At 41.8% G+C, this 16,320-nt stretch overlaps 1 protein-coding gene across 4 annotated transcripts in view; it reads left to right on the top strand.

Annotated features, from left to right (window-relative positions):
* The window catches only part of Robo1 (roundabout guidance receptor 1), a 399,556-nt gene that overhangs the window by 353,994 nt on the left and 29,242 nt on the right, over positions 1-16,320 (top strand). For 2 of the 4 annotated variants that reach the window (XM_052158079.1, XM_052158080.1), the window contains 5 exons: positions 2,089-2,243; positions 4,748-4,921; positions 6,829-6,936; positions 9,945-10,089; positions 13,784-14,032. In XM_052158079.1, coding sequence (XP_052014039.1) covers positions 2,089-2,243; positions 4,748-4,921; positions 6,829-6,936; positions 9,945-10,089; positions 13,784-14,032 — 831 coding nt within the window. Of the gene's footprint in view, positions 1-2,088; positions 2,244-4,582; positions 4,922-6,828; positions 6,937-9,944; positions 10,090-13,783; positions 14,033-16,320 lie in introns of all 4 variants that reach the window. The other 2 variants (XM_052158077.1, XM_052158078.1) reach the window with 1 other exon arrangement.

The raw sequence follows: 16,320 nt of genomic DNA, 5'->3' as shown, positions 1-16,320 counted from the left end.
GTATTTTCCACCACTAAAGTCTATCTCAGACCCCAATCGTCCACGACATAACTTATGCAGCAATATCTCTCTTTAAAGTATGCTTTTATCAACACCCTTAATAATTAAACAGCCTGGTCTTTACAGCTTTATTGAGACCACAGGACATTTTCTTCATTGTTCCTATTAACGTAGTGTTTGGGAACATCAAGGAATTCCCACGGGTTTCTGTGTGTGTTTATCACACGGGGAGCCATTGCTCACGCGTGAATCTCAGTTCTGCCCCTCACCGTGCAGACAAGTTCCCTAACCTGCCTCCCAGGTCCCAGTTTTCTCTCCAGTAAAATGTGGGTGGTAGCAGCCTGGACCCGTAAAACCGCAGTGACTAAATTGCACAACTCCGTTTAAAGAGCGCGGAACAGCGCCTCACACATTATAAACAGCAAATACTCGTTTTAACTAAGCGAGAAGTGTGTGTGTTGTGCTTTAGCGATGAAAACAGAATCGTGGAGTAGTCTGTGGTACCAGTCTGTTCTGTTGTGGGTTGCACAGCACATCTCTTTGTGCTGAGCTATCAAGTGCCATGGAAAAGGCACGTGGACTGTGGTTTGATGCCCTGGCACCGGCAGTCTGGGGCACCCATCCACCACTGTGCATGCACTCCGCCTCCACAGAGAGAAAGCAGCTTAGCATTGGTTGTGGAGGAGAGGAAGAACACTAATACTTCTTTTAGTCAACTGGTAAAAATGATCAATTAATTCCGGCCGTGGGCGGTTTGGCTACCCACCCCAATGCTTTACGTTCCTGAGTAAAAGACACAGACACGTATTTTGATTTGCCTTATGAAATAGCCGGGCCACTTCCTAACCTCCATCCACCTGGTTACACCACCTTGTGCCGATAATCCCGAGTTATCACTCACTATATTCTGTATTCTGCCTTGGCTGCCCTGGACCCAGGTGCCCTTGGGCCACACTCTCCTGGCCTCCACAAGCCGTCTGTGCCTCCCTGTCCTCCACCCTTCTCAGGCACGGTGTCCCCTCTCCTCTTTCTCCTGGTGCGGTGGTTCGCCTTCCTCTTTCCTCTCTGTCCTAAGCCAGGGAATCCTAAAAGTCCCGCCTCTGCCTGCCGTGCCCAGCCATTGGCTGCCAGCATCTTAATTTACCAATCAGAACGAACTGGGGGCGTGGTCCCTCAGTGCCTTTCCTATACCTGTACGTTTTGAGGATATTATCATACAAGAAGCATTAGGTCAAAAACACTTCATTTCCCCCTTTTTGTCCAATTAAAAAGGCTCTTTTTCTCTCAGATATAAATTGACAACAATTATAACAATTATGCAAATTGTAAGGTATGATAATACACTTAACAACGTCCAGTCCATCAATTCTATCAATTTAGATAAATTACTCTATCATCTAACCTTACTTAAAGAGTTTACTATTCTATACCTCCAGTGCATTAGGCCAAACCCGCTACAGTCAACATCTTTGTTTCATCAAATTTTATTCATTAGCTTTGTACTATGGAGGACTTGGGACACTTTTTACATGATCCCCACTGGCTGACAAGCTTACAAAACAGCATACTGATGGACCACTCTACAAGATGATGTAGAGCCCCCATCCCCACCCCGCTCTGAAAGCAACATGGCTTTGAAGAACCTTCTGTGCAAGTCTGCTTTATGAGAAGGATCTGTCTGTGTAGTGCATGCACACGTTATGTTTTATAATGAAGCAATTTTAATAGATCAAAAATGGAGTTGGACAGGTAGTCCTACCTTACAAGACTCAACATTATGCTCTGATGATTTTAGAGTCTGTGTTTGTTTTCTAATCACCATCACACACACACACACACACACACACACACACACACAAAAGCAGATAGTAAAGATTTGAACTCAGAAACACAGCTCTACAGATGAATGGATCTGTCCGAAGAAGGACTTCCTAGAACATTGGATTACAGTTGGCTGTCTGTAGAGTAAAATGCACCTAGTATCATTCGGTATAGCTCACCCGATCATGGTGAGATTAATCAAATGAAACGCTTGCATTCCGAATATGAATCGTTTTCCCATTCCTTTTCTGTCTTCTTTTCCTTTAGGCCAGGACTCCTCAACATAAGTGAACCTGCCACACAGCCGTGGCTGGCAGACACATGGCCCAACACAGGCAACAACCACAACGACTGCTCCATCAACTGCTGCACAGCCGGCAATGGCAACAGCGACAGCAACCTGACAACCTACAGTCGCCCAGGTTAGGGGCACGGCTAGAGCCGAGAACACACCAGCCTTACCAGGAGTTAGCCAGACAGGGTCATGTGTCCTTCCTGAATGAGGAGGAAACGGGTCAACAATCTTGGGAAATCATAAATATGGAATTTAACTAGCCTGCTCAAAGATCTTCTCCATCCCTGAACAGAACATACAAGTTCTAGAATAGAGGGAAAATAAAATTACGAAAAAGTCATAGTATTTATAATTCTAATTTTTATTATGACTATTTGAGGCCCAAAGACTTGATGTAAAAAGAAAAAAAAAACAGATTTTTCAATGGCAACAGCAGTAATAATCACCTATAGTATAACAAAACATTTTGTTGATAAGGAACTAAATTTTTAGATCAGAATTCACAATAGAAAAACAAATCCCGAGGTTACAGAGGTACTCATGGTGTACACGTGCATGCGCACACAGCTGAAATATCTGCCTACATTTATTACATATTGTATAAACTTAACCTCAAACATCGGAGTAGAAAGTGGAACCTGTAAGCTAAAGAAGGAAAGTTAGAAAATCTTCCTAAGGAAACAAAACAAGTTTAGAAACTAAAATAATGGTCAAAGAAACAAACACCAGATGTGACCATGGAGGGAGGCCATTGCAGGGGCTTAAGAAAGGGAGACAGAAAAGGTTGGGCTGTAGATGAATATGTTATAATGTGAGAAGTCAAAAAGCCATCCCTGTGTCTACCCATTAAAATAATCCCTGGTCTCGTTCACTGATGGGAAATGTTCATTATCCATGTGACAAGTCTGTGTCCCAAGAGTCCCATGATCTCTCGGTCTAGACAGAAAGCCCCACAAGTAAACAGCAGTGTTGGCACCAACAGGAAGGCATGAATGCTGGCAGCCTTGGGAAGTGCTGTTCAGAGCTACACTGACCAACAGGGGAGCCACAGTTGGCTTTTCAAATCCAACCTGATTGAATATTTCCTCTTCCTAGCCACATCTTTACAGTCAGATGTGACCAGTGGCTGCTGTATTGCCGATGTAGGGTAGAAGGACCCAGAGATCAGAAACAACCTATTTTATAAAACTCATATAGAGAGATTGTCAGAGCAGGATGAGGTTCCCAGAACGACGTTGCTTTTGCTGTTCTTACTCAGTATTGAGCAGAACCTACTGCCTAGAGATTAAAGGCAGAGTGACTACAGGCCAGATGAACTGAACATCTGTGGGCTGTGGTGTCTAACGGGCAGAGCCGTTGAGCTCATTAGGATGGGGAAGTTGCAAGTTGTTCTTAAGATTATGTTCTTGGTTGTCTCATGAGTAGCAAGCTCGTAAATGTATCACTTTTAAAAATGTCCCTTTTGAAAGCTGCTTCTTTTAGAAACCTGTTAATGGTGGTGCTACTTTTGAGGCACATGAATAAAATAATGTTATTCCTCTAGTAACTTTCCAATTTAAAAGTCTTTTAACTTAAAATGTAACTTTAGTTCTTCCTGCTGTTTTAAGACTTTGAACTTTAAATAACATCTGTGTGTGTTATTTGGTTCCTAATTATCTCAATGAACATAGAATTAGCATGGGAATGAGATATTAGAAATACCAGATATTATTTCTGTCCTTATTTGATTAAGTGGCCCTAGTGACCATGATTCATTTTGTCACTGTCATTATCATTTTAGACTCCGTGGGGTGTCATTATGAAAACGTGAACGATGGCTATACAGCATCTTTCTCTGATAATGGTTATCCTGTACAACCAAGTAATGAGCCAGTACCATCCTCCAGAGCAGTACCTGGTGTTACTTTTCCCTATTCTCTGGGCTCTGAATAGAAGCATTTTATAAAACATTGATCTCAAGTCGTTGATATGTAGTTAGAAGCTGTATTTATCCCTGGTCCGATTCCATAATTTACTAGCTTAGTTCTAGTGATTCAATAGCTCTAACTAGTAGCTTCATTAGGTCCATAACCTGAGATCAGCAAATTTGAAGGTCTCATATCTGTATGGAATCTGTGTATGAGATATACATACAGATCCGTATGTATACTGTTGTACTGGAATTCTTTTTGATGGAGTTTTTTTTTTTTTTTTTTTTTTTTAAGGGCTATTTTAAATGGGATCGTAAATTATACTGACAGAGGTCGAAAATTATTTGGTTCCTACATAAAAATTTATGAATATTTTTACCTCCTTAGATTTTGGTTCCCTTTGAAAGCCCATGTGGATAGTTCAGCCCTTCTGTAAATCTTAGGCACACTTGTCCTTTATAGACCAATTTCATTATAACTCAGAAAGCTTAGAAAACAATTGAAGACGAATAACCATGCAGAATGACTTTTTCCTTTTCCTCTTCGTTGCACATAGCTGATTGTATAGCAAATTATAACAACCAACTGGATAACAAACAAACAAATCTGATGCTCCCTGAGTCAACTGTTTATGGTGATGTGGACCTTAGTAACAAAATCAATGAGATGAAAACCTTCAATAGCCCAAATCTGAAGGACGGGCGTTTTATCAATCCATCAGGGCAGCCCACTCCCTACGCCACCACTCAGCTCATCCAGGCAAACCTCAGCAACAATATGAATAATGGCGGCGGCGGGGACTCCAGCGAGAAGCATTGGAAGCCTCCGGGGCAGCAGAAACCGGAAGTGGCACCAATTCAGTATAACATCATGGAGCAAAACAAGCTGAACAAAGGTGAAGGGTTTTGCATTTGTTCCCGCCCCTTCCTGTAGCGATTCCCCTGACCCCCAGCGCTAACTACGAGAACCGGTCTGTGACTACCAAGTCAAGTCCTTCTTTTGATTACTGAAATTATTCTTGTTTCTTTCGCTTCAAAATTTCCAGTGTCAAAGAGTTAATTAGCACAACAATGACCACGGAAATTGATTTTATAATAATATATAAGTATTTTCAAATGGTTTTTGAGATTAATTTAAATTTAATAGTAGGTGAAGGATTGCCTAGGACATGCAATCTTTTATTCATAAGGCAGATGTACAGCTATCACAATACCTCACATGCTCAATAAATAGACTATTCCTTCCTTTCCACTTGAGGATGGAAGATAATTGCTTCTACATGGTCATATAAACGAATGGCATTTTTATATCAAACTGAAGAAAAATAATTAAATTAAACTTGAACTGGAGAAGTGGTTCAATTTCTTGTATCACCTCGTGTGGTTCCTGTGATGGCTATAATGTAAAATTCTGGGACCTAAATTTCTGTGGTTGACCTGATTGAAGTCTGTCAGTATAGAACCTAAAATAAATTGAGTTTAATATTAACTTGAAGCAGCAGAATGGTATTGTATGGCCTGAGGGGAATGTCTCTGTATTGTAATGTGTGGGTTGAAAGAGATAGGTATTTGATTCCTTTGCAGTTCTCTAGGCTACTGTGGAAATAACATGATTTGCAAAGTTATACCTCTAGGAAAAGCAAGATTGCTCTAATTTGAATAGATAGGGTAATGTTGTGCAAGTACACTGGCAAAAGACACATTTTACTGTAAGTAATTAGAGACAAGGATTTATTTCTTTGAGACATACAACTTGAGATTACCAAAGGGTGATTTAAGCATTTCATCTGATTAAATCCACGCTATATGTTTTAATTTCATAATAAAGTCATCTAACCTTTTCCCAAGTTTAAGGAAGCACTTGATTGATATAAGAACCCAATTTAATCAAATTCATTAAGACTCCTGCAAAAGTTCATGACAGTCTGACAAAGAAGGACTAGAGAATTTCTATAATCATGGCTTCACCACAGTGGGTCAAACTCCCATCACCTTCTTCGGCCTCTTTGCATGCTTTCGCTCTGAGCTGTGGAAAGGTCTGCAAGTCCAGTGTACAAAGAGTTGAGAACCTCTGCTCAGTTTTCGTGCTCGGAAGCACATTGAGTTCGTGCAAATACAAAGAATAAAGACTCTGGACTGCAAATCGACAGACAGCCTGTGTGCCCTTGGCTGTCTTCTCTTATTGGGGACATATTTTTAATAGATACAATGTTGCTGACAAGTTTCATCTCTTACTATATAGGTAGAGTTACATAGTTAGCTAATCTACTAAGTATGTTACCATTTGAATGTAGGCACAGCCTTGATGTATGGTTAAGCAGAGGCAGCTGAAGAGAAGAGAAACTGAGGGCAAGGTCTAGGTGCAGTTAGCATCTATCTATCTTGGTTTCCTCTGGACAGCGAGGGAGGGAGAGGGAGAGGGAGAGGGAGAGGGAGAGGGAGAGGGAGAGGGAGAGGGAGAGAGAGAGAGAGAGAGAGAGAGAGAGAGAGAGAGAGTTTACAATACTATACTGGGTGTTCAACTGAATCCAAGTCCTAATGCGTGTCAAACAAGCACTATTACGAAGCTGTGCCCACGGTCCTATATTTGACTATATTTCAAAATACATATATGTGTCTACGTGTGTGCATTTCAATCAGAAGCATTTTTCTATCCTGTTAATCAGAAGAGAAAAGCAAGAAGAAACCAGGCGAGTAGATAACCCAGCTGCTTTCTTCTGTTACTCAGAAATATAAACCAAACAAATGTGAAATAACTAAAGAGAAAATAAACTCTTTTTTTTTCCCTATCTGGAATGTCTAGATTATCGGGCAAATGACGCAGTCCCTCCAACTATCCCGTACAACCAGTCTTATGACCAGAATACAGGAGGATCTTACAACAGCTCGGATCGGGGCAGTAGTACATCTGGTACGTAAGACACTGACGGTGACGGCCTTTCTCTTTTAAAGAGATGCCAAGCAGAGTCCTGGTGAGCTGTGTACTGAAGGGCCGGGAATCACCACCTTGTATCATAGGAGTCTCAGACACAGGTCTGCTCTGCAATCTAAAGCACCATCCACCCAATCAACGACTTCCCATCCTGCTTGGCATCAAATATCAAGCAGTCTGTTTCCTTCACTGAGATTTAGCCATGTCAAAAGTACAAAATAATTTTCCAAGGCAGTTAAACTTCTTTTCCTTCCCTTAGTCAACATACAGCCCCATACCAGAACACATAGGTGATAAATTTGCTATGTTGTCACTTGGTGCACCAAGGAGAAGAAAGCCTGAGGAACAATCATCTGGGGTTGAGGGATGGCAGATCCCTCTCCTAGTTCACATTCTCTCCGAGGTCTCCCAGTTCTTGCCAGAAAGCTCATAAAGTTCCCTCCCAGTATCATCCTGTCCTGCCTCAGAAGCCACAGTGAGGCTTCCCTGTGGGTCGGTGTGCGGCTGCAGCTGTCGGCCAGCTGTTTTCCTGATAGGCACTGCAGATGGGAGCTTGCTGGTAGTTAAGTCCTGTTTTTGTAATTAAAGGCGGTTCATTATTAGAACTAACATGTGGCAAGTCACACCACAATGAGAACAGAGCGGCTGATCCTAAGTGGAGCATGTTTCTCCAGGACAGGGAAGAACAGAGCCTCCTGGCAACTGCAGGAGTTGTTGCTAGGGTCTTTGTGCCTGATTGGCTGTGCCCTCTTCTGTAATGATGCTCACATCTGCAGGTTCCTGTCTTCCCTTAACAGAGGCACAATGGTGTGGCCTGTGCTTCAAAGGTTCTTACGTGAATTACAGGAACTTAGAGATGATTCTTTACCATTTTAGATGTTTTTTTTTTTTTCCTGTTGGCTATCTACTGCTATTCATTGGGTCTACTCTTATTTTTTTTTAATTATATATATTCTTTATTTACATTTCAGATGTTATCCCCTTTCCTGGTCCCACTCTCTGGATAACCCCCTATCCCATCCCCTCCCCCTGCTCACCAATCCACCCACTCCCACTTCCCTGTCCTGGCATTCTCCTACACTGGGGCATCCAGCCTTCTTAGGATCAAGGGCCTCTCCTCCCTTTAATGTCCAACAAGGACATCCTCTGCTACATATGCAGCTGGGGCCCTGGGTAACTCCGTGTGTACTCTTTGGTTGGTGGTTTAGTCCCTGGGAGCTCTGGGGTGTGTGTGTGTGTGGACTGGTTGGTTCATATTGTTGTTCTTCCCAATGGGGCTATGAACTCCTTCAGCTCCTTGGGCCCTGTCTCTAAGTCCTCCATTAGGGACCCTCTGTTCAATTCAATAGCTGGCTGAGAGCATCCCCCTCTGAAATACCCTCTTTTCAAAGTCTTAAATGATTTTCCCTTTCTTCTTCAAAATAATGAAATTTCATGTTTTGACCAAAATTTCCTGTATGTATTTTTTGGGAAAATCATCACCAGTATTTAAGTATTGCATTATGATAAGTCATTTTGTCTTTGAACTCTTAGCTACTTGTAGAGAAAAGCTAGGTGTTTGATTCTCTGTTGGCATCTACACCCCTCACTGTAGATGCCTGATCTTGATACTTGTGTTATCACTTATTCCAAGGATGATAAAAGGATACTAAAGACGAGACATCTGATGACCGGTGGCGGAAAACAAAGCACAATGAGTGAAATTCGGGAGGGGGCCGCAGTGTTCAGCATCCTGGGACAGATGCTGTTCTTGGGGAAGATGTCTATGAGGAAACAACGAGGAAGGCATGGGTCAATGTTCCCTTCACGACGCCTGTCCCACAGTCCTCCTAGTACAAGCAACTGAGGATGAGGGAGCGTGGAGCCAGAGGGACTGACAGTCAGCATTTCCTGTTAACAGTCGGCTTGCCCTGCAGCCCACACTATGATGCAATAGCAGACCACCCCAAGAAGAACTGGCATGACACATGTCACAGTCCCTGTGACAGAAGAGTTCCCAAGTGACTTAAAAACATTTTAAAGGCTCATTGAATAAGCTAAAGCCTGCTTCATCTCCCCTGGGACTTGTTTCAGAGTCATAAAGAAACATTAAAGCAATTCTGGGATATTGGGGGCTCATATGAGAAGAAAACAATTACAGAATCTGTGTTCATAATGTACATATGGACCTGAAATATGTCCAGTGGGGAGTGTTTAATTACACGCTTTCTTTTGACTTAAAACTCTCTAGAAATTAGTGTACATACCAGCTACCAATGTTTAAAGGATGAGTCAGTTCTAAAATCAAAAACACCATAGTAATTGAATCATTGGGCTAAATCATAGCCCTAAAAATGTTCAGGAATGTCATCTTTTTTATTATTATAAGCCATAATTTTATATAAATCGGTTAAAATATTTCTGTCCATTATTTCTAATGCACTTTTCTCCTTCCTTTGTCATTAAATATATTAGTTCTTCTGGCAATTTCCTTACCCCGACCTCTCTTCTCCAAGAAAATGAGAAATTTCATTGTGCCTGAAACATTCCAATGGACAAGTACAAATTATATATATTCAGTGATTTAATGCAACAGTAGAACACTAATAGATCGTATCTGTATCACATTGTGTTGTAGGACTCAGCAATTAAATAATAGAAAGGCACTCCAGAAAATATATCCACAGCTCATTTGTTTCAGATGATAATCCATAATGCAATTAATTGCTGTAGGAAGATCACTATTAATGATATGACTTGTAAAATTCATGTAAGCTCATGTTGCATCCTGGGCTATGCACTCGGCATTGAACTTAGTAGTATTTGGCCTTTTCTCTTGTATCAAGTCCTGTCTAATGAACCACATGTGTTCACACACACACATACACACATACATGCACACGCATATGAATTATAGAATATTAGCAGAATATATTAAACTGTTGAATAATGGAAAATAAAGTGTAAAGGTCAGAAACAAAAGACATTGTGTTTTATTTCTTTTCTAGGGAGTCAAGGCCACAAGAAAGGGGCAAGGACACCAAAGGCACCCAAGCAGGGTGGCATGAACTGGGCAGACTTGCTGCCCCCGCCCCCGGCTCATCCTCCCCCACATAGCAACAGTGAAGAATACAACATGTCCGTAGATGAAAGGTAAGGGCTTTGCCGCAGTAAGAGGAGCAGTACGCATGCTTTGGAGTGGACAAGTCAGGGTTCGCCCAGATTACCCAAAGGAGACTGATTTCTCGGGTTCACAAACTGTAGCCTCTAAATCAAATAGCAGGGCTTAACAGCCCTCCTTAGGGAAATCTGAAATATGGATTAAGGTTAAGGACATTTCCTTAGAACCTGAAAATTAGGTACACATAGTAAACACACATGTTTTTAATGCACACATATATCAGCTCTCCTTAGGGCTGTCTCAAATATTTTAATTAAGAAAGCTTCTTTAATACACAAATTATATACACACACATGTGCATGAATGTACCTAATTACTTATGCATCTGTACACATGGATATACATACTAAAAATAGTATGTATAATAGCTGGGTGGTGATGGTACATGTCTTTAATCCAAGCACTTCGGATTAACAAAAATAAGGTGTTATATACATGAAAACTCAAGCTCAGAATCATATATACATGATTTCATGGCATTTTAAATACATTCGTAGATCCACTAGTGTCTGTGTTGTAATGTATTATGTGATGTCAATTCTATAAGATTATAATGGAACAGAAAAACCCCACCCAATAGTGTTTTCCTTGGGGCTTTCGTATCCTTGGTGTCTCTGAAAACACAAATACTTTGTACTGTGTTTCTTTTATCGGCTGCTTCAAGTATAATAGCTGTCTCTACAGCTGAGAGAGTGTGTGGACAAAGCCATCCAGGTTTGTGACAGTGTTCTCTAGAATAGTCCATGAAATGACAAAGTTCTCTTAGAACACAGCGCCACAATTAAGTCATGCCTGGAAGTGTTAGAACACATCGCCACAATTAAGTCATGCCTGGAAGTGTTAGAATGTCCTCATCATGTGCTAAGTTTTCCTAAAACAATTACATTGATCTATACAACTCAAACTAAACCAGAAAATGCTCTTCCTTAGACATCATTACCTTATGCTTAAAAACAACAACAACAACAAAAGTTTCTTTGGAAATTTTAAACACTGAGGAACTGATTCCCAAAGTGTCTAATGAGTATAAGTAAACTACATGGCACACTTTAGGAAGTCTGTGTGTTGTGTGCTGTTTTCTTTTCCCAAAGTCTGTCGCTGGGCGTGGTACACCAGAGGAAATAAAAAGCTACCTCACCAGTACCAGGGAAGGAGATCTCCGCTCACAGAGAATACCCAGCCAGAAAGGGTATCTAAAATAGGCTTTGCAGTAACTTAGAAAGAAAAGAAAGAAGGTTTGATTAATTTATTATCCACAAACATTTTAACAGTTTGACAGCTTCAGCAGTTTCAATTCTGCCCCTAAATCAGTCGCTATCTTTGCATTTTCTAATAATGTTCAAAATGTGTTTTCCGTAAAGTTCTTCTATGGGAAGTGTTTTATAAGCCTTTCTCATTATCCCTAGCTATAAAGCTGGTGTTGTTCAGTTACTGAATGTTACTGAATATGCATGCCTAGAGGGAAGTCGGAAGGAGTTCCTAAGAGCCTCCACCTCAGTGATGTCTGTCAGTGCATTCTCCTATTTAATGGGTGTTTTGTTCAAAATACCTTACTTAACATCTGTTCTTCTTCCCTGGAGTGGAACTCACAGCCAACAGCACTAGATCTTGTCTGAGCAGTTGATCTCTAAGGGGCATAAGGCCCATCTCTGCCTTTCTTAGTTTAGTTTACTAAAGTACTTCCTGTGAGTGTCACAGTAAACAGGAAAATCACCGATATTACTCAAAAATCAGAAGAAAAGAATTAAGAAAGAAGTTTAGAACTGTGAACACTAATAGAAAGACAGTTGCTGAGTGTGTAAACTTGAACTCCTAAAAGTAGGTCTTTGTACTTTTATTTGAATTGTTTTTAACGTCAGCTGGCAACACGCTTGGCAGGTGGCTAGCTTTTGGCCTTTGCAGATGTGGGAATGACCAGGAACATGTCACCAAGACCGATTTTGTGGTTGCGTATAAATTTTACCACGAGTCAGTAAATTTGCAGGCACAGAATGTGCGAGTAACAAAGATCTGTACAGCTGTGGTTTTTTTAAAAGTTTGTTGTCCCAGCTGTTTTGATATAGTAGTTACTGCTTAGTACATACATACACATGCGCGTGCACGTGCACACACACACACACATGCACACACGCAAACACACACACAAGTTAATTTGAACAAAAGAAAAACAAAGCAAAATCTTCGGGCACCACATTGGCACTCCAAAGAGGATGATTCTGAATGGGGAAAGCAAAGGCTTCTGATCAAGCGGCAGTTGTTCATAACCTTGACACTCGAGAAGGCTCTGAATTGAGGACAGGTTTATGGGCGCTGGGACCACACAGAGATTCGGGCTCCTGGAGAACTTAACCGGAAACACATGGGCGCGGCACTGGGAGGAAGCTGGGAGGGCAGATGTAAACCAGATCGTGCAGATACTCCTTAGTTTTGCCTTGGCATTTCTGTTTTTTTTATTGTTTAAGCAATTAAAGGACCATTTATTGCTTTGGAGTAAATGAATGATCTGTGAGTGGGGTACGATTGGTTTGGCAAATTTGGAGCAACTTGAAGGCACGGAAGAAAGGAGCTCTCGCAAACAGAGAGGTGACTCAAAGGCTAACGCAATTGGCACACGCAGCAGACACGAGCAAGGGGCAAGACTCAGAGTTTTTACACAGAAGACAGAGATGAGCAGGGGAGTGGTTTGATGCCTGAGAAAGAAAATACTAAGAATACTCTGTAAGAGTCCTAGTTTAGATGCGGGAACAAATCGCTTCTTGAGAATGAAGGAAACATAGACAAGAGAGACAAAGGATAACTTATTAGAATGAAAAAATAAATAAAAGAATACACAAACAAATACAATATTTGAACACAGCTCCTCCGATTGTGGGAGTCAAAGCAGGCGGTAGGATATAAATAAAGGAAGGGTTACCACAGGCAGTTCTGGTGGGGTGTGCCTGCAACCCTGGCAATCAGAAGGCTGAGGCCAGATTGTGAGGCTGAGGCTAACCTGGCCTAAAGCAAAACGTGTCTCTCGGAAATAGAAGAAGGAAAAGGAAAGGGAGTAAGGAAAGGAGGTGCCTTATCTGTACAGTCTAATCTCCCTTTAACCTTGTAATGAATGAAGAAGCCCTAGGCAAGAGGAGAAAGACCTCACCTTCGTGGTCTGCAGCCTGATACCCAGAGCAGCTTTCTATCTGGGAGGAAGAGGCTTCTGATTTTCAAGGCTGTCGAGTTTTACATTCAAAAATCCCAATCAACTAGTCTTAGGTTCAACAATACTTCCTGCAGTGTTGGAGGAAACTTGGGTGGAGCTGGACTGCATCAGCTGAATTCCACATTATGTCCCTTTGAAAGGACTTCTCTATCAGGACATGACCTTGGGCTATTTGCAGTGCATTTGCTGTCTTTTTCAAATGGTCCTATGGAGTGGCAGAGCTAGAATCTCCCAAGAGCATTGGAGATGCATTAAAACAACTCTGCAAAGCTATTTTCCACCGTGAGACCCCTCAGCCTCTCTCTATACGATGCTGTTGCGTGCTCTGATAACTTCTAGCGATGAGCTGTTTTCTGACGGTAATTCTTTAGTAAGACCTAACACACAGCTCTAAAAAGCAAATCGGTGCCAACCCTCTCAGTCTCTAATACAAGTCATTGACTGAACGTTCTTGTAATCTGTTGTAGCTATGATCAAGAAATGCCCTGTCCTGTGCCGCCTGCGCGGATGTATTTGCAACAGGATGAGTTAGAAGAAGAGGAAGATGAAAGAGGTCCCACGCCCCCTGTCCGGGGGGCAGCTTCTTCTCCAGCTGCTGTGTCCTACAGCCATCAGTCCACAGCCACTCTCACCCCTTCTCCCCAGGAAGAACTCCAGCCCATGTTACAGGATTGTCCGGAGGACCTTGTCCACATGCCCCACCCACCAGACAGGAGGTAGGTTCTCATTGGCTGCCTTGGTGGCCAATCACTATTTCTGCTCCTCAGCGCTAGTTGTTGGAGGTTGTGCCTTGAAATAATTTTTGACTCACATGAGCATTTTCTTGCGCTACCAGCCCATAAAGATAGTGGACATTACCAACTAATACTGTTGACTCTCAAGTTAGTGAATTGAACCCCATGAACTCATAACCAGAAAATAATGTGGACCTAAACATTTAACCACTTATAAATTCATGAGCACCTGTCTCATATAAGTCCTGTGTTCTTAATGGTAAATGTTTCATGCTATAGTTTTTCCTATGAACAAGATGCTTCTTTAGTCTATGGAAGAACCACATAAAAACTGAGTTGTGTTAGTGTTGATAATTTTGTTTGTACCATTTTATTACTTAACACATTACTTATCTATCATTTTTCTGATTTCTAATATCCTTTAAAACTAAGCACAGCATTTGCCTCAGACGAGTTTCCTTCAATATTCTTGAATAAAAAAAAATTCTAGCATGTGCTGCTTGAATATTACCCTATAGAGTAAAGCATGATTTGCTATGCTCACTAAGTACCTTAAGAAGTTATTACTAAATTTAAATCACATGCTCTCGAAAGAAGGGAATTTTCAAACCTTCTTATGTGCGGTGGAGGTCTCTTTGTGTGTGTAAAATTGGGCTGTTGTATATTTAAAAGGAATAGTATTAATCCTTGCAACTATATGAAGATTGAGAACAAATAAGGCATCTCTTTTCCCTATTAAGGTCACAGAGCGTCTCGGCTATTCTTATTAAAAGCAAATGAAGCGCTAATAGACACTATTAAGCTCGGAAATACCTCAGCGTTCTTTCATTCTCTAAAATTACCTAAATTTCCTGTTGCCTAGCTACACCCCCCTGGGTTGCCAGTGGGACTGCTGTGGTCCAGATTCGCCCGCAGCCTTTTTGTTGGTGGTGGTAGTGTTGGTTCATTTACTCACTCAGTTACTTGGTTATATTTTGTTCTGATGTCTCAGGCTGGCCTTGGGCATGTGATGATTCTCCAGCATCGACCACCCTAGCACAGGAGTTATAGATGTGGGCTGCCACACCGAACTCCCCCGCTAGCCTATCCTACGTCTAGCCTCCGTAATCTTTTCCACATCCTCTGAAGTAAAAGTGAGGTTTTCTCTGCCATGTTCTTACCATCCCTGTCCTCTGCCAATCCCGGACTTCGCTGTAAACTCTCCTGCTTTGTACGTTTTCTCTCTTTAACCCTCTCTTCTCATTCTGAGGTGTCCTGCCTGCGGTCACCACCTACCCCGTGCCCCACCCTAGCCCCACCGTCCGCCCTGCTGTTTAACATGGTGGTTTAACTTCCCACTTCCGGATTCCCTTCACTGCCTGCTTCTGGGCTGGTTCTGTTGCTCCGTTCACCTGCCCCTGGAGCGCCACATCCCTCTCAGACTTCATGCCGGGATAGCATGTTATGGGCCATTCGGAGAATCAAATAGACAATGTATGTTAAGTGTCTGGGACAAGCCGTTTTCAGCAAATGGTATCCTCACCCTATTAATTGATTCGCCCACTACGGATATTCTGTCAAATTTATTTAGCCATCACCTGTATGAAAAATATATAAGGGCATATGCAAAATTAAACCAAACCCTTTCGTCCTTTTTATATCCCTTATCCTCCTATTCTGTTGTTTTCATATCGGCCCATAATTTTAACAACCAGTTTCCTTTAAAGTAATTCCAAACTAGCTCTTGACATTGTTTTGTGGTTTCTGTTTCTACAGCTGCCCGTACCAGACTTCAGCCCAATTCCAAACAAAAGCAAGCCGAACAGATTAAAACCTTAAAAATCCCCTAACTCCCTTTAAAACTCCTGTCTCTTCCATCCCCCCTTCCCCTCCTCCCGCCTTATCTTTCTAGATGTTTCTCCCACCGAGTCAGTCATCCCAGCCTAGCACAGTCTTTGAGGCCCTTAGGTCTCCTCCCTGTGTTCACCATTTCCTCAGTCCCTGACCACACCCTCTTTTCTACTTACCTCTGTTTGGAATTCCCTGGATTTATTTTAGGGTCACTGCCCAGGTCTTACACCTCCTGATGGTTTACAACCTGGCAAGTGTTTCTCATTCTTACAAGTCTGTCTGCTGGCTCCCCCTCCAAAGCTGCCCTCTGCTGCCTGAAGGGGGAAAAAAAACCCAAGCAACTTTTTTTTTCTATAATTATGTTTTTGTTTGTTTGAGATTATAATATAATTGCATCATTTCTCCTTCTCTTCCTCTCTTGAAGTCTTCCCACAAACCGC

This window comes from Apodemus sylvaticus, chromosome 15 (assembly GCF_947179515.1).
Source record: "Apodemus sylvaticus chromosome 15, mApoSyl1.1, whole genome shotgun sequence".
Lineage (NCBI taxonomy): Eukaryota > Metazoa > Chordata > Mammalia > Rodentia > Muridae > Apodemus > Apodemus sylvaticus.
This window is presented reverse-complemented; position numbering and strand designations above follow the sequence as displayed.